At 36.9% G+C, this 18,459-nt stretch overlaps 1 protein-coding gene across 1 annotated transcript; it reads right to left on the reverse strand.

Annotated features, from left to right (window-relative positions):
* Window positions 1-87: 87 nt before the first annotated feature.
* On the reverse strand, window positions 88-17,510 carry LOC136283523 (dentin sialophosphoprotein-like). Its single transcript, XM_066172497.1, has 25 exons — window positions 17,413-17,510; window positions 16,899-16,964; window positions 15,271-15,336; window positions 15,000-15,071; window positions 14,131-14,196; window positions 13,674-13,739; window positions 13,335-13,391; window positions 12,953-13,021; window positions 12,389-12,454; window positions 12,206-12,265; window positions 11,721-11,780; window positions 9,774-9,839; window positions 9,415-9,480; window positions 9,216-9,266; window positions 9,018-9,080; window positions 6,659-6,724; window positions 6,128-6,196; window positions 5,447-5,512; window positions 5,256-5,303; window positions 4,858-4,914; window positions 4,369-4,428; window positions 3,508-4,011; window positions 651-716; window positions 293-358; window positions 88-167 (listed from the first exon to the last, which is right to left on the reverse strand). Exons 2-25 carry the CDS (start codon window positions 16,960-16,962, stop codon window positions 88-90), a joined length of 1,974 nt encoding a protein of 657 aa, XP_066028594.1. The 5' UTR covers window positions 16,963-16,964; window positions 17,413-17,510.
* Between the last annotated feature and the right edge of the window lie 949 nt (window positions 17,511-18,459).

Consider the following 18,459-nt stretch of genomic DNA (forward strand, 5'->3'; position numbering starts at 1 on the left):
TAATAATTAAAACACTCCCTATCTATGATGATCTCTGATGATGACCAAGATTTATATTTCGACTTAATTTCGGACTTAAGCTTACATTCATTCAGTTTTATATTGATCTCTTGTACCTTTTGGTTTGCTTCCATCGTCATCTGATTCCTTCTTGGATGTAAAATGATCTTGAGCAAGGAACACTTTCAGGGTTCAGTTTGTTCGACGATGTGTTTGATTTGATTGTGCGTGTTGTACTGAGTGGTTACAAACTTAAATTACCACTATCTTTTTTCTTTTTTATTTCTCTCACCTGAAGAAAGTTTATGCTCCAAATCAAGTTTTTCTTGGATTGCCTTAACTTTATCCTCTGACGTACCTAAAAAAATAGAAAATAATTAAACATATTGGGTTGCGCTTTGGAAAATGTTTTAAAACAATGAAGGATAATAAATTTTTAGAAAGCAACCAACAGACACGTTTATGAATACAATACATCAAGAACAGTGAATGTAGTCTTCTTGGCCCAAGGTTTTCCTATTGTTGCTTTTTATTGTTGTTGAGCATTAAAATAGATGCTGCTGGTTATTGATTTAAAGCAACCAACGCGCACTCAATAAATCAGCCCTTATAACAATGAATTCAAACAAACAGATGGTATAATTCTTTACCTGTTGAACTCCCGATCTCTAAATCCTTTGATTTTCCAGAGGAAAGGACTTGACTTTTCTCCTGGTCTAAAAGTTAAAAAACAGATTGTTTAAATGCTCATCATCACAATTATCATTTTTGCCATTCATCAGTTGTGCTATCATTATCATCATTACTATTATCAGAATTGTTCTTGATAAATTTTACAGGATAATAAAAGTCATAGAATAATAAATATTACTAAAGAAAAATAATTACGGCCAATTGGAATTTTCCTGACAGCCTTGTTGAAACCATTCCTGTTAGACTATCAAAATAGATAAATAATTATCCATTAGAAGAAAAAAAAGACTCCAGTTGCGAGTTGCGGTATAAAGATCGGCGCTAAACACATTTTAACATTTTTTTTGCTAATGATTTGTCTGCAAAGACCTGGTTTTCTCCTGCTCCTAACTTAACTTGCACCTCTTCAGTTAAACCAAACAGCAATTAGTATAACTGGTATCCAAATTACAACATCCAGCACTTTTCTTTTACTAGTCTTGATCCTCAAGTCTATTTGAGGGTTTTTCCTCATTTCAATTTCAAAGACAAAAATAAATTTTGAAACTAAAAAAAAATGCACGAGCAAATGTTTTAAATAACAACTGCTATTATGAGTCTGGGAAATCATTCTTCTCTTATGCAGTCAGAACATTTTTGGAGGTACAGTTTGTCCTGTTATAGTAAAACAACACGTGGACTCGTAGTCAAAAGTGTGGTTCGTCATTCGCTGACTTTTAGCAGTTTGATTGGTGACATCACCATTGATCGTTGCTAGCTTGTTTTAAGTCAGTCATTTTTTAGCCCCCTTTCCTATCTCCTTGTCTCCGATGTTGGGAATCGGCGAACTTGATCTAATAAACTGCAACTTGTATGTTGTTTGGATTTTCTCTCTGTAATAGTGTAGTTTGATCGTCCGGGAGAGTGTAGTCCTTAGAAGGAATGTTGTCGGTAGTGGCATCTGACGTTTCGACAACCTGAGCGGAAGTCATCATCTTGTATACACTGATTGGTCAGTTTTGCCATGATGTTATTGGCTGTAAGACTCAGGTGGCGTAAGTCGGTCGTGATTGGTCGGTCTCGATCCGTTAGTGAAGTCAGGTCGTTCTGTTCGTTCATTTGTAATGGTAATGTCGTGAATGAGTCGTTTGTATGGTGCCGGTAGTGGTTCACACTTGTTGAGGGGAGTCTGTTCCAAATTGGTAAACCAGCTTTCTAGGGTCAGTCGTTGAAAGTAGTTGGTGCTGTAGGTTGGGCATTGCGCGGAGCGCCAGTCAATAGAGTGGTTCGTTAGTCGGTGATGTTCAACAATGTGATTGTTGACATCGCCTTTCCTTGTCGCTCGTTTGTGTTCAGTTAGCTAGTTGTGAGGTTTCTGCCAGTCTAACCGATGTAGAAGGCGTGGCAGTGGGAGCAATTGATCTTATACAATGCTTCTTAGCTGTTCCTCGGTTCGTCTTTGTCTTTGACGTTAGTCAGTAACTGATGTAGTGTGGTATTAGGTTTGTGAGCGACGTGGATATTGAATGGTTGTAGGATGTGCGAGATGTTCTCAGATATGCCTTTACGTACGGTATAGTTGCTGTAGTCGTAGGAGTTGTGTTGGCGTTAGCTTCGGTAGTAGTAGTAGGTCGGTAAGTGTTACGTTTGATGAAGTCTTCGTTGTAGTTGTTCTTAGAAAAAACACGGTCAAGGTACTTGTTCTCGTCGGATAAGCTGTCTGTCGTGTCGCATCCTAGCTGCGTTCGTCGTGTAAGAGTCCTGATAGTTGTGGCTTTGAGTGATGTCGGGGTATGTGGTGACTCGTCCAGTAATCTGTCGGTATGTGTCGGTTTCCTTTAAACAGTTGTCCGTAGTGAATTGTCGTCACGGCTTACCAGGCAGTCTAGGAAAGGCAGTTTACCATTTTTTTCGACCTCTCTAGTAAACTGCATGTCAGTGTTTTGTTCGTTAGGGTGGTGGTGGAATGCGTCACTTTCGTCGTGTCGTGCGGCGGTGAAAGTATCGTCAACGTAGCGTAACCAAAGCGGTATCGTTTATCTGCAGGTCGAAAGGGCGCTTTCCTCGATGTTGCATCACAATTTCTGCTACGACAACAGAAACTGGAGACTCGATAGCTGTACCGTGTAACTGTTTGCAGTGTTTACCGTTGTACTGAAACTAAGTTGACGTCAGGCAAAGGTTTAGTAAGTCCATAAAGTCCTCTGTTGGTAGAGGGTCGGTAGATTGTAAGATAGCAGTCTCAGTACATTGTTGCGCCAGTTGAAGTGGAATACTTGTAAAAAGCGATTTCACATCAAATGACACTAGTTTGTAGTCGTCAGGTATTTGTACAGTCTTAGTGGCGCTAATGAAGTCCTCGGTGGATTGTAGTTTACGTCTGGATTTGTCGGTGATCGGCTGTAGTATTGTCGTCAGGTACTTGGACAGTTGGTATGTCGGAGAACCACAGAAAGGAACAATAGGTCGCATTGGGAAACGAGGCTTGTGTAGTTTCGGCAGACTGTAAAGTTTCGGTGGCTGTGGAACTTAGCACCTGAGTCGATAGTAGCGTTGGGTGTCAATGGCGTTTGTCTTCTTGAGTGTCAGTAATGTGCTGTTAAGTTTGCGTTGAAGCGCAGGAGTCGGTTCACGTTTGAGTTTTTGGTAGGTTTGTTTGTCGTTAACTAGTGCGTCCATTTAGTCGTGATAGTCAGTCTTGTCCATGACAACAGTAATTCGTCCTCTGTCGGCTGGTAGAATAACTATGTCCTCGTCGTTTTTAAGTCGTTTAAGGGCATGTTGTTCGTCTTTAGTCAAGTTGCTGCCATGATTGTATAGTGGAAGCAATTCTACTTCTGATGTTATCCTTAGTAGACTCCGATAGCTTTCGTTGCCGAGATAGAGCCGCTTCAACACCAGATACAATGCCCTCGGTTGGTATCCGTTTCGGTGTAACTGAGTGTTTCTGTCCGTATGACAGTACGCGAGTTTCATTCCTGTCTAAGGGACGGGAAGAGATATTCCTTACCCAGTTGTCGGCCGGTTTACTTCGCCTCTGTTCTTTGTTGCGTAGACGTCCTGTCAGTTTCTGTTGATGCCCAGTACGAGCACGTTCAGTCGCTTTGTTGTCTCGTTTGTCAGTAATAGTCGAAACAGTGTCAAGTAATTCAGTAGGTATCAGTTGTTTCAGTTTGTCCTGTAGTAGTTGTGTCTTGTTTTTGTAGCGTTTGAGTCTTCTGTGGCAATCATTTAGCCGCGCTTTGACCAGTCGTCTGCAGGTGGCTCTGATGATCAGGATGACCTCTTGTGTGTTCAACGGGGACTTAAGTTTGAGCCCGGCCGGAACAAGGTTGTGATCTTTACAGAAGTGATTATACAAAAGTTGTTGGGGTATTCGTCTGACAGTGCTTGCGTAGGTGATGTAGTCGTTCGTAAGTCTTTCGCTCTCTCGTCCAAGCGAACGTAACACAGTAAATGGTTTGGGTAACATGTAATAGCGTTTGAAGTTCTTTTTTCTTTCGTTTTACAAACCTTGACTTCGTCTCGGTAACTCAATATTCAAAAACTCCTTGGTCAAAATCCAGTCCGCCCAGTCACCCCATATACTTGGTGAAATACGCGCGCAAGTGATTTTCAGAAAATAACCTTTGTATATTAAATTCCACTTAACTCAGTCTTTTAAGGACTTTGATATCTCTGTGCTTCCTAACTTACCTACTAAAGGAGCATCCTTTATATCCGCTTTTTCCTCAACAAAGGTAGCTTTAGTTTTGTCTGTCGATAAAATTACAACGAAATGGTTTTCACTCTTTTTCGTGTCATCAACTGATCAAGGAGACAACTCATGGACTAAACTTGTGATAATGCGATTGATAACTGGTCTGTTAGACTGTCGAGATACCAAGAATATTCCCTTTGCTCATCATAGTTGACAAAATAATAAAGAGGATAAGTTTCTAAAAAAACAGTGGTGCTGCGTCGGTGGGAGAGTATAACAGGGTAATGAACTGAGTTGATAACGTAAATTAGCAACCGTAAAGAGTTCTAAAGCTGACATTTCGAGCATTATCCCATCATCAGAGCGAATGGCTCTGATTCACTATCAACTCAGTTGATAGTTGACAAAATTTCAGTACTAGTTGTCTCGTTACTGTTAATTCTAAAAAGAAATCTAAAGATGCTTGTTTCTTTTTTCTCACAAACCGTTATCAGCTAAGTCCAGACTTCCAACAGATGCTGTTGAGGAGGCCTGTTGACCAACTAAAATACCAATGCATGTAAATAGTAGTAATACTCGGGATTTTTCACAACTTTTTGTTTTCTTCATCTCCTAATATATGCAAGGTTTTCCCCCTAAGTGTAAAAATATCCAAGACCCAAATCAGTTTGGAAAATGAAAAATGTAAAACGCAAGGTTATCTTGCCGATCTGGCTGTAAAATAATTTCTTCTTTAGTTCTATCCTAAATATTGACCCTCAAAAACTGATCGGTCCCTCTTTAATCTTCGAAAAGCTGACTTACTCTGCAACGTGTTTCCCGGCCAGTGTTTAATTGACGCTTAAGCTAACACACACTCTGCGTTTGCTCTAATTACTTGTACCTGTTGATTTTCCATCATCGTCATCTGACTCCTTGAATCCAAATTGACCTTGGAATGGTAAAGAAGAATATTTTATTTTACGTAAAGGAAACTTTTAGCCGTAATGATTCAGTTGTTTGAGTTTCATTTTCAGTCTTTTTTCACTCACAAACTTGAGAAGTGCAATTCATTTGCTTTTTTATCTCTCTCACCTGATAAAAGCTCGTCCTCCAAATTCACCTTTTCTTGGTTTGCTGAACCTTTCCCTTCCGAAGTAGCTATAAATTAGAGAAGAATCAAACATATTGAGTTATGCTTTGGACTTTTCCTTTAAACAATGAAGAATAATACATTTATAGAAATTAACCTTCCTACTTTATACGGAACGTCAAATATGATACATCAAGAAAAATAATTGCACCCCTTTTCAACCCTGTTTGTTCGTCATTGTTACTTTTTATTGCTGATAGTTTATCAAGCATTAGATCACTGAATTAGATGTGGCTGCCTATTAATTCATTTCAAACCAAAATTTAATTAATAAACCAGATTTATTATTATGATATACTTCCATACTATTTACAGTTTTGTTCTGTACTTGCGGAACTGCCGATTTCTAAATCTTTTAATTTTTCAAATGATGAAACCTAAAATTTCCCCAAGTCGACAATTCAAAAAAAAAAAAAAAGGTTTGAATGATCGTCATCCCTGTCTTCACGGTCATCAACATCATCATCTTATGGCTACGATTTATGTTTTCATTATCTTAGATTCTGTTTACCTTTCCCAGCTAGGACTACCTGGATCATGTAACAATTAATTGTATGGAGTCCATTAGAGATTATTTACTATAATGAATATGTTTGATTTTAACCCAAGTCAGTCCTACTTGCCTGCTAAGGACAACGAAGCTTTAAAATCCACTCCGTTATCACTTGACGTAGCTTCACTTTTGTCTGCCCCTGAAATTATGACGAAAAGTTATATCTCATCTAATGCGTTCTTGGTTAAGTTTAGTTCAGTGCACCAAAAAGGTATGTTGTCCATTTAAGTTTACCTCAGTTTAGTTAAGTATAAGTTTTCGTTTAGGCGGGGGCAGATAGAGGAAGGAGTGTTAATAGTTTAGTTGAGTACAAATTTACGTCCATCAAATAAAAAGATATCTGGCCTATGATCAAGTACGCATATCAGACATTGAACTTGTCACACCCATTCAAATGGTATCTTATGGGCAGGGAAATAACAACGACAAACAAGTGAGGAGTGCCGCGAGTATTTAGACCTACTGGACCAGGAAAAATTTTACAACGATAAGTTGAATAACAACATATTGAATAATTTCTGTCCATCATCAGGGTAAGCTCTGTTCTGTTATTATTGCACAAGTCAACAATTTCTGAAAAGTACTTAACGACTTTTCGCACCTAATGAACTGTTGTCAGTCAACTCCTGGTTTCCTTCGGCTGCTTCAACTTGCGCCTCTTTGGTGACTCAAAAAAACAAAGAATATCATTGATCATAAAAACTGGAATATTGAAAAGCTTTTCTATTGATTTCCACCATCCTCTGATATTTTTATTGGGTTTTTCCCTTAATATCGCAATATGAAAGACTAAAATAACTTCAGAAACTGAAAAATATAAATTTCTCAGTTATTGTGCAGCTTACGACTGTGAAAAAATCCCTTGGTTTTTTCTGTCTTAAAATTAACTCATAAAAAATTACTCATTCTTTCAGTTTTCAAACTGTCCTCTAAACGGCTCCTTAGCCGCATAAACATTTAAGATCAAGTTACAAGGTGCGAAGAAAACAATAAAATTTTTTAACGTTACAAATACTTGTAAACAATTATAGATTGCTTTGAAATTACGGAAACTGTGCAGACCAATGCCACAATTGAAATATGATAATTTGCTCAGTTTTAAAAAAAAAAGATTCTAGGGTTTTTTTTTGGATCATCTTCCTACAGATGTCGGCTTTCAAACTGTCTGAGTGTTATACTTATTACTTATACTATACTTATTGTTATCTTTATCTTGAATATTATTCAAAAGCGCGATATTACCATTCCTCACGTACTGTCACCTAGTGTGGCATTTTTGTAAAGCGAGTGACACTCGAAAGCTTGAAAGACTACAAGAAAGAGGACTTAGAGCGGTTTTCAAGGATAATAATTCTAGTTATGAACAACTATTAGAGAAGGCAGATCTGCCAACACTACTAAATAGTCGCTTACAGGATCTGTGCATCCTTATGTATAAAGTAAAGCATAAACTGTGCCCTGCATATATAAGTAACATCTTTAAAGAACCAAATAGTAATTACAATCTGCGGCAAGCAGATTTCTCTATACCTAGGTATGAGACAGTCACCTATGGCAAGCACTCTATTAGATATTTAGGGCCTAGGCTATGGACAAAACTACCCAAGAGTATCAGGGACGTCACAACCCTAACGTCGTTTAAAAGCAAGATACGCCAACTCAATATAAGTGAACTTTTAGATGATGGCTGCGCAGGCTGTAGCCTTTGTTCATTTTGACTTCTGTGTATTTTTACTATAAATCTCTTAATGAGTTAACTATAGATATTTTACCTACTACTGTAAATAGTTTTTTTTAGTTTGTATATTCTCCCCTAATTGGTGTCCCCAAATTAGTAAGGGATTTGTTCCCTGGCTAGACGGTTTTTGACACTTTAATAAAGTTTCTATTCTATTCTATTTGCCATCTCATTCCTTCTCTAATGCAATTCGGCCTCGAATTATGAAAAAAAAAAACATTTCCCTTTGAACTAAGAACACTTTTAGTTAATGATCCATTGTTTGTTTATTTCAATGTTTGTTTCATGGCGTTTGTTGTATTCAATGCCCACTGACTTAATTTATTGCTATCTACTTGGTGAAAACATTATTTGATGAATAAAATCTAAAGATGCGGACTGGCCTTCTGGGGGAGTTCAGTTGGACTTTCTAATCTGATTAGACATTTCTAATTTGTTAGAACCATCCTCTTTGTCATGGTTAAAGGCTTTATGAAAGGAATTTTTCAAAGTCTTGCTTAAATAAAAATTCGTCGGTGGTTTTAAAAATGGTAACAAAATTTAAGCTCTTACTGAGCACGGATTTCTAGCGCTGAGTTGGATAGTGGAAGATTTTCTGGAATGATGACAACAGTTTTGAGGCTTTCAGGTGATGAGTGAGGAACGATAAGTTGATCAAGCTTTTGGGCCCTAATTTGGCGAAAATAGTTTAAAAACACTGACTTTGGTAACGATATTGCTTGGAATGAGAGAAAGAGGATGCCTAAAAATTAGAGCGAAAAAAAATGTTATCCTGAGTTTTTACGCGTTTCGCCTTCGTCTTGATGCGGAAAATATTGGTTTAAGAACGCCTACCAGTCTTTAGCTGAAAAAAAAAGATCTGCACATGTTTTATTTAAAACGGCCCAGCATCTTTTAGACTTGAAGCCTTAATTTTTTCTTTTAAAGAAATGACAGGAGGAAAACTTCACTCTTTTGAGTATGGTCACGTATGGTGTCTTCTATAATTTCCTTGTATGCACTTTTTTTATATATCGTGAGAGATAAAAAGTCTTTCCATCACTCACAGGTACAATATACTCTAAACTTGTGACAGTGCGATTGATAACTGGGCTGTTAGACTGTCGAAATACCAAGATTACTCGGTTTGCTCATTATCGTTTAGAAATCTCGGTGCGAGTTGTTATAGTTATCGTTGTAATCATAAAAACAATCTGACAAGGCCTCTCACTTTTTTCCTCACCTGGAGAACCGTTGTCAGCATCAGCCAGGTTTTCATCAGCTTCAATGTTGTCCTCTTTTCCAACTGAAATACCAATACACATTAATAGTTAAAACACTTACTATCAGTGATGATCTCTGATTATGTCTAAGATTTATATTTCAATTTAAATTCGGACTTAGGTTTACATTAAGTCAGTTTTGCATTGATATCTTGTACCTTTTGGTTTGCTTTCATCGTCATCTGATTCCTTCTTGGATGTAAAGTGATCTTGAAATAGAAAAGAAAACAAATTTACTTGAGCAAAGAGCATTTTCAGGGTTCAGTTTGTTCGTGTGTTTGATTTTATCGCGCGTGTTGTACTCAGTGGTTACAAACTTAGATTACTACCGTCTCTTTTCTGTTTTATTTCTCTCACCTGAAGAAAGTTTATCATCCAAATCCAGTTTTTCTTGGATTGCTTTAACTTCACCTTCTGCCGTACCTAAAAAAATAGAAAATAATTAAACATAATGGATTGTGCTTTGGAAACTGTTTGAAAACAATGAAGGATAATAAATTTTTAGAAAGCAACCACCAGACAAGTTTATAAATACAATGCATCAAGAACAGTGAATGTAGTCTTTTTTGGCCCAAGGTTTTCCTATTGTTGCTTTTTATTGCTGTTAAGCATTAAAATAGATGCTGCTGGTTATTGATTTAAAGCAATCAACGCTCACTCAATAAATCAGCCATTACAACAATAAATGCACACCAAGAGATGGTATAATTATTTACCTGTTGAACTCCCGATCTCTAAATCCTTTGATTTTCCAGAGGAAAGGACTTCACTTTTCTCTTGGTCTAAAAGTATAAAAAACAGATTGTTTAAATGCTCATCATCACCGTTATCATTGTTGCTATTCATCAGTTGTGCTATCATTATCATCATTACTATTATCAGAATTGTTCTTGATAAATTTGACAGGAAAATAAAAGTCATAGAATAATGAATGTCACAAAAGGAAACCATTTACAGTCAATTGGAATATTCGTGATTGCCTAGTTGACAACTTTCCTGTTAGACTATCAAAATAGATAAATAATTGTCTATGAAAAGGAAAAAAACTCCTGTTGCGAGTTGTGGTAAAAATATCGGCGCTAAACACAGTTCACCATTTTTCTTTTGTTTGCTAATTATTTGTCTACAAAGACCTGGTTTTCTCCTGCTCCTTACTTAACTTGCCCCTCCTCAGTTAACCAAGCAGCAATTATTATAACTGGTATCCAAATTACAAAATCCGGCACTTTTTTTTATTAGTCTTGATCCTCCTGTCTATTTGGGGGGTTTTCCCTATTTCGATTTCACAGACAAAAATAAATTTTGAAACTAAAAAAAAAAATGCACAAGCATTTTGGAGGTACAGTTCGTCCTGTTATAGTAAAATAACGCGTAGACTCATAGTCAACGGTGTGGTTCGTCATTCGCTGATTTTCAGCAGTTTTATAGGTGACATCATTATTGATCGTTGCTAGTTTGTTTTAAGTGAGTCATTTTTTAGCGCCCTTTCCTATCTCCCTGTCTCCAATGTTGGGAATCGGCGCACTTGATCTAATAAACTGCACCGTGTCTGTTGTTTGGATCTTCTTTGTCGTTAATACTAATGGAAGCTCTGTAATAGTGTAGTTTGATCGTTCGGGTAAGTGTAGTCCTGAGATGTACTGTTGTCGGAAGTGGTGACTGACGTTTCGACAACCTGAGCAGAAGTCATCATCAGAGTCCAGTGAATAGTTGTTGTCAGTCGAATGTTCCTACTTCGGTCTCTATAAACTGATGGATCAGTTTTTCCTTGATGTTATGGGCTGCAAGACTCAAGTGGCGTAGGTCAGTCGTGATTGGTCGGTCTGGATCCGTTGGTGAAGTTAGGCCGTTCTGTTCGATTCGTTTGTAATGTTAATGTCGTGAATGAGTCGTTCGTATGATGCCGGTATTGGTTGACACTTGTTGAGGGAAGTCTGTTCCAAGTTGGTAAACCAGCTTTCCAGGGTAAGTCGTCAGTCAGTCTGGTTGTGAGGTTGTAGGAAGCGTGACAGTTGGAGCAATTGATTTTATACACTGTTCTCTGTCTGTTCCTCGGTTCGTCTTTTTCTTTGACGTTAGATGGAAATAGTCGTAACAATGTCAAGTAATTCAATAGGTATCAGTTGTTTCAGTTTGTCGTGTAGTTGCTGTGTTTTTGTAGCGTTTGAGTCTTCTGTGGCAAATCATTTATCCGCGCTTTGACCAGTCGTGTGCAGGTGGCTTTGACGATCTGGATGGCCCCCTGTGTGTTCAACGGGGACTTAAGTTTAAGCCCGGCCGGAACCAGGCCGTAATCTTTACAGCGCTTATAAAAACAGAGTTGTTGTCGTATTCGTGTGACAGTGCTTGCGTAGGTGATGTAGTCGTTCTTAAGTCTTTCGCTCTGTCGTCCAAGTGAACGTAATACAGTAAATGGTTTCAACTCGGGGGTAACATGTAATAGTGTAGTTTGAATCTCATTTTGTTTTCGTTTTATAAACCTCGACTTCGTCTCGGTTACTCAATATTAAAAAATTCCTTGGTCAAAATCCAGTCCGCTTAGTCACCCCACAAACTTGGTGAAATACGCGCGCAAGTGATTTTCAGAAAATAATCTTTGTATTTTAAATCCCATTTAACTCAGTCTTTTAAGGACTTTGATATCTCTGTGCTTCCAAACTTACCTACTAAAGGAGCATCCTTTATATCCACTTTTTTCTCAACAGAAGTAGCTTCGCTTTTGTCTGTCGATGAAATTAGAACGAAATGGTTTTTTACTCTTTTTTGTGTCACCAACTGATCAAGGAGGCAACTCATGGGCTAAACTTGTGATAATGCGATTGACAACTGGTCTGTTAGACTGTCGAGATACCAAGAATATTCGCTTTGCTCATCATAGTTAACAAAATAATAAAGAGGATAAGTTTCTAAAAAAACTGTTGTTGTGCGTCGGTGGGAGAGTATAACAGGGTAATTAACTGAGTTGATAACGTAAATTAGCAACCGTAAAGAGTTTTAAAGCTGACATTTCGAGCATTATCCCATCGTCAAAGCGAATGGCTCTGATTCACTATTAACTCAGTTGATAGTTGACAAAATTTCAGTACTAGTTGTCTTGTTATTGTTAATTCTAAAAAGAAATCTAAAGATGCTTGTTTCTTTTTCTCACCTGATAAACCGTTATCAGCAAAGTCCAGGCTTCCAACAGCTGCTGTTGAGGATATTTTTCCTTTGAGCAAGGAAATTTTTTTGCCGCAATGATTCAGTTGTTTGTGTTTAACTTATTTTTATAGGTCTTTTTTCACGCACAAACTTGAAAAGTGCAATTCATTTACTGTTTTATCTCTCTCACCTGATAAAAGCTCATCCTCCAAATTCACCTTTTCTTGGTTTGCTGAATCTTTCCCTTCCGGAGTATCTAAAAGTTAGGAGAGAATCAAACATATTGGGTTGTGCTTTGGACTCTTCCTTTAAACAATGAAGGATAATACATTTATAGAAATTTACCTCCCTACTTTATACAGAACGTCAAATATGATCAAGAATAATAATTGCACCCTTTTCACCCCTGTTTGTCCATGATTTCTATACTATTTACAGTTTTGTTCTGTACTTGCGGAACTGCCGGTCGCTAAATCCTTTATTTTTTCAAATGACGAAACCTAAAATTCCCTAAGTCGACAATTCAAAAAAAAAAAAAAAAAAAAGGTTTGAATGATCGTCATCACTGTCTTAACGGTCATCAACATCATCATCTTATGGCTACGATTTATGTTTTTCAGTATCTTAGATTCTGTTTACTTTTCCCACGACCACCAGGGTCGTATAACCATTGATTACATGGAGTCCATTAGAGATATATTCCTATGTATGTGTCAAAATATGTTTGATTTTAACCCAAGTCAGTCCAACTTACCTGCTACGGACAAAGAAGCATTAAAATCCACTCCGTTATCACTTGAGGTAGCGTCACTTTTGTCTGCCCCTGATATTATGATGAAAAGTTGTATCTCATCGAAGTTGAGTTAAATGCAGTTTGTAAGCCTTCAGATGTAGGCTTGCAAACTGTCTGAGTGTTACACTTATTACCGACTTATACCTATTAATTTGTTATCATTGCCATCTGATTCCCTCGTCATTGTAATTTGGCCTTGAATTATATGAAGAAAAGACATTTACCTTTGAACTAAGAACACTTGTAGTTAATGTGATCTATTGTTTGTTTCATAGCGTTTGTTGTACTCAATGCCCACTGACTTTATTTTTTGCTATCTCCTTTTTTTCTTTGTTCCTCTCACCTGAAGAAAGCTCATCACCAAAATCCAGTTTTACTTGGATTCCTGAAACTTTATCTCCTGACGAGTCCAATGAAAAAAAAAAAAGGAAAATGTTTCCAAATCAGGTTAGTGCGGAAGGATACTGAACTGGTAAAATGGAAACACCCGACCTCGCTTACAGCGTCTAATATACATTTTGACCTTAGTTTTGTTAAGTTACTTTTGCTTTTGTTGAGTTCTCAAGCATTAAGGCATTAAACCAGTTGTGACTCAGTATTGACTCAAACAAGCATTTATTCAAACTGGCATCTATATAATTACAGTATCCTTCTGTACTATGCTCATTGTTTAATTCTGTACCTGTTGAAGAGTCAATCTCTGACTCCTTTATTATTCCTGCTGATAAATCTTCATCTTTTCCCTCGTCTAAAAATGACAAGAAAGGTGGCTTTAGTGATCGTCATCACCATCGTTATCGTCGTCATTATTATTATTATGATGATGATGATTATTATTATCATTGTCATTATCAGTACTGTTGTCATCATCGTCATCGTCATCTTCGTCACTGTTATCATAAACTATTATCATAATTGTTATCGTTATTATTTTTAGACTTAAGACATCGGTCCCAGGACCACCCAGGTGGTGTTACCCCAGTTTATTGTGTGTGGTCTTTTACAGAAAACTTGATTGTTGGACTAACAAGATAATTAAGTAGTTGTCCATCTCAAGGACAAACCTCTGATGTGAGGTATAGTATAAAAATCCAAACCAAAAACCTAACAGACATCGAATTGTTCTTTTTCTCCTTTACCTGATGAACTTTGGTCAGGATGGTCTTGTTTTCCATCGACTGCTTCAACGTTTGCTTCTTTGGTAACTTAAAATAACAAAGAGTGTTGTAATGTAAAGTCATTTGTAATGAAAATTCGGAAAATTTTTGTTTTCTTTGCTGAAGATATTTGTGGGTTTTTCCCTGGACGTTTCCATTTTAATACTCAAATAATGAAAGAGACTGAAAAACTAAAAATTTAAAAATTTTCCCTAACTCGTTTTTGCTATTTGGAGTTCACCGAATAATTCTTTTTCGAATTTTGGTACAAATATTGAACAAATAAAACTAACCCAGTCCTTTCAGTTCGTTTCTGACGGTCTACTGACTTCTTTGCATCGCAAAGTTTTTGATGAATCAATCCAAATAATGCAATTTGCTGTTCAAAACTGGACAGTGTCAAGTTCTGCTGCTCTCTTAACAATAGACTTGTATAGTTTTCAAGAAATAGATAGATAGATAGATGAAAACACAAGTGTTGGTGAAGTCTGCTTTGCTATTTGAACACTTAATTACCGGCAACTTGACATCATTGAAAAAGCGCAAAAAATAATTTCCTGGCGCGACAAGACTAAACATTTTTCGTTTTAATAAATTAAACAAAAACTTGCTGAGCTATTTTTAGAACAGTTAGTTAGTTTGTTTTGTTCATATCGTGAAAAAGGTAGAAGTAATTAATCATTGATCATGATGAATGCCATGAAGTGTAATCATATGTCTCACGATGTAGCCAGTTCCAATACAAATTATTTCTACAGTTGTAAGAAACGCTCACCAATTCGCGAAATTTATCAGAAAACTTATTTATGGTACAGATTCATACGTATTTAACTCACACTTGAAACTTGTACCTGTTGATTTGAAACCAGCGACATCAGACTCCTTCTTGAATACAACTTGACATTTCTCAATGTCTAAGGATACTAAGCAAAACAATTTTTTCATTTTGAGTTCAGAGTGTAAAGTACACTAACTCGACTCGCTTACTGCGGTTTGATTGTTTCTTTTTGCTTCTTAATCAATGTTCAGTTGTTTGTTTATTTCTTGCTCCAAGTCACTTTCCTTCTTAAAAATCTTACAAACTCGAGAAATGCAATTTATTTGCTGTTTTGTTTCCCTCACCTGAAGAAAGCTCGTCATCCAAATCCCGTTTTTCTTGGATTTCCGAGACGCTACTTTCTGACATACCTAAAATAGAAGTCACCTCAGTGTTAGCGTGACTCTTCTGCAAATGAAACTGTGAATGCAACTGCTTCAAGACTCTTTTGGCTCGAAAAACAAAGATGATCGGAAGGTTTAAAATGTTGCAGACTTATTATTATTATTATCTTCGACACGTTCCTCAAGGCACACACTGTTTAGGCAACTCAAATTTGTATTTTCAAAAACTTTTTTTTTTTTATTTGAGAGACATCAACCGTTGTTGGTTTATTTAATTTTACCAGTATTTTTATTATTCTTATTGCGGACTCCTCTGGAAAAATCTAAATCTGTCGTTGGTTTGTTTCACATTCTTTACATGTAGCTGAAATTTAAATCGATTTGGAATTTGGTAAATGAATAAAGTGGGTAACTTTCTAAAGAAACTGTGGTGCTGCGTCGGTGGGAGAGTATAACAGGGTAATTTAGTTTTATCAACCGAGTCAATAACGAAAACTGGCCACCGTAGTCATCAACTCGGTTGATAATACTAAATTACCCCGGAACTTGGTAAGTCACTTTAATTGAAGAGGACAATATGGATTTTAGGTGGTTACTTTAACTTCAAGTGAAACAGGGAGTAAATAGAGAACACCACACGACAACAACAGAATTACCGTGGAAAGTTACTAGGAAGATCAAAATACATTCTCAGGATTCGAAATAGAAATTTATAAAGAAAGTTGTGACGTCACTGTTCAAAGTTCTATTCTATGAATCAAAGCTTTTCAATGCAGCCCATAAATTTTGCAAAACTAATACTTGTTAAGTCCAATATTTTTATTTGTTTGTTTCATGGTTTTTTTTTTCTTAACTGAATAATGCCGAAGTGTGGTTCGCCGGCGGGCGTTACCATGAGTTTTTGAACTCTGTCGATAATGAAACCTCAGCGGTAGTTACTGTCCATGATTTTCACGAAGATAGGTAAAAAAATTAAAAATGAATGGTACGCTTTCCAAATGCATTGGATAATTAAGCGAAGAAATTCCGCACGGTGTCAAGGCAGATTTAATTACCATGCACCTGCTTTTTATGTAATGTACATTGCGCGTCGTAAATTCATATTAAAAAACAAAACAAAAAAACCAAACAAAAACAATACAGCAGACAAATGTATCTTTCTGCGATATTACTATCATGATTAAAATCGACTCTAATGGCCGCTTAATTTATTGTCAGAGAAGTCAATACCCTGAACCACAGATAGTTTTCACCACGACCGTTCTTTTTCCTTAATTTCTGGATGTCATGTATTTCCCACAAAAAAGCTGGGAAGATGTCGACTTTGTAGCAATGGACTTTCGGAGGATAAATCTCCGGCACAAACTGGCTGGTTCCAAAGTTCAATGGATAGCCACGCACGACTGACTCTAACATCGTAGCAAAAAAGCGGTTAGCTCCCTAAGGTGTGAAACCTATAATTTCCATTCCATTTGTCAATGGCTACGCCGTGGTAGAAATTCATCTTTATTCTCGTTAAAAATTAAATGAATTTGTCCGTCTTTCCACTAAGTGCATGCTGTAATTTGTTGAAATATGTTTTCTCTCACCTGAGGAACTCTCGCTCTTCAGACCAAGTTCTTCTTCTGATTGCAAAACTTTATCTTCAGCCATAACTAAGAATAAAACAGAACCAAACCGGTTTGCTTTGTGTTATTGATATTCGTTTCAAAACGATTCTTAATGCAAATGTAAAACTGGAAAACATATCACAGTCAAAAAAACCTTCGGCAAAATTTCAAATGTATCCTTTAATTGTTGATTAAACTAAACCTTCTGGGAAAATAATCAGGATAGATATCAAAATATTTCATTGGACCCGCTGAGACTGAACATGAAGTCCCTAGCTTCAGAATGGGGAATCTTCGAATTTCAACAGTTTCCCAGTAGCGCTCTAACTTGCGACCGTCTCGTTCGCCATGATGAGTTGGATAAAGAACAACTTTAAATCGGGTATCTGAATTTGCACGTATGGTCTTCAATTTGTCTATTTGTGTTCCAACATATTTAACGCACTTGTGTGTTGGTAACGCCAAAATCAATGCACTACAACTAAATTCTTACCTCAATCTCAAAGAAAAATGCTTGGAAAAATATATCCGCGATCAAACTTTCTCTAGCTGCTGATTCTAGATGAAAACGTGATTGTCTCTAAAATGAACATGTAACATGCACAGTGATCTTGTACAGACAGGCAGTTATATATATATATATATGGAGATTGTATGTCATTTGAAGAAAATAGAGCAGGACACGGAAACCAGAACTTCTCGTTTCATTTTCGTATGTCATGATTTTATTATCAAAAAACTTCAAGCTTTGCTTTCAAGAAGTGAAAGCCGCTGAAAAGTGTGAGGATTTCAATACACGCGGGTAACGACGGTTGATCAACACGATCGAGATGCGCTGTATGGCCGTCAATTTGTATATTTGTGTTCCAACATATTTAACGCACTTGTGTGTTGGATAACGCCGAAATCAATGCACTACAACTAAATTCTTACCTCAATCTCAAAGAAAAAATGCGTGGAAAAATATATTCGCGATCAAACTTTCTCTAGCTGCTGATTCTAGATGAAAACATGATTGTCTCTAGAATGAACATGTAACATGCACAGTGTTCTTGTACAGATAGGCAGTTAGATATATATAGAGAGATTGTGTGTCATTTGAAGAAAATAGAGCAGGACACAGAAACTTCTCGTTTCATTTTCGTATGTCATGATTTTATTATCAAAAAACTTCAAGCTTTGCTTTCAAGAAGTGAAAGCCACTGAAAAGTGTGAGGATTTCAATACACGCGGGTAACGACGGTTGATCATCACGATCGAGATGCGCTGCAGCTGTGTAGTTAAGTCAAATACGACTCACCTGCTCCCTGTGCTAGAGGTACTTGCTACCTATATCACCCCTTTATACCCTGACATCAGAATTCATATTCTCCACACTGTTCTCTATGCATTTCCTGTGACTGACAAGGAGAGTTTGTTTATTGATCAAGAGTTTTCTACCGAGCACGGTTAATTGAAGCTTTCTGAGAAATTTTCTCGTCGCAAAAATTTATTTCAATTCCGTCAAGATTAACAATCGTCCGCATTCAGTCGCCATGTT

The sequence above is a fragment of the Pocillopora verrucosa genome, chromosome 9 (assembly GCF_036669915.1).
Source record: "Pocillopora verrucosa isolate sample1 chromosome 9, ASM3666991v2, whole genome shotgun sequence".
Lineage (NCBI taxonomy): Eukaryota > Metazoa > Cnidaria > Anthozoa > Scleractinia > Pocilloporidae > Pocillopora > Pocillopora verrucosa.

Coding starts and splice junctions, on each gene's coding strand:
- LOC136283523 (XM_066172497.1), bottom strand. CDS start 16,962: ATGGCTGAAGATAAAGTTTTGCAATCAGAAGAAGAACTTGGTCTGAAG. Junction 13,392..13,673: donor AGAGATTGACTCTTCAACAG/GTACAGAATTAA, acceptor TGGACTCGTCAG/GAGATAAAGTTTCAGGAATC. Junction 9,267..9,414: donor GGATGATAAACTTTCTTCAG/GTGAGAGAAATA, acceptor TTCTATTTCAAG/ATCACTTTACATCCAAGAAG.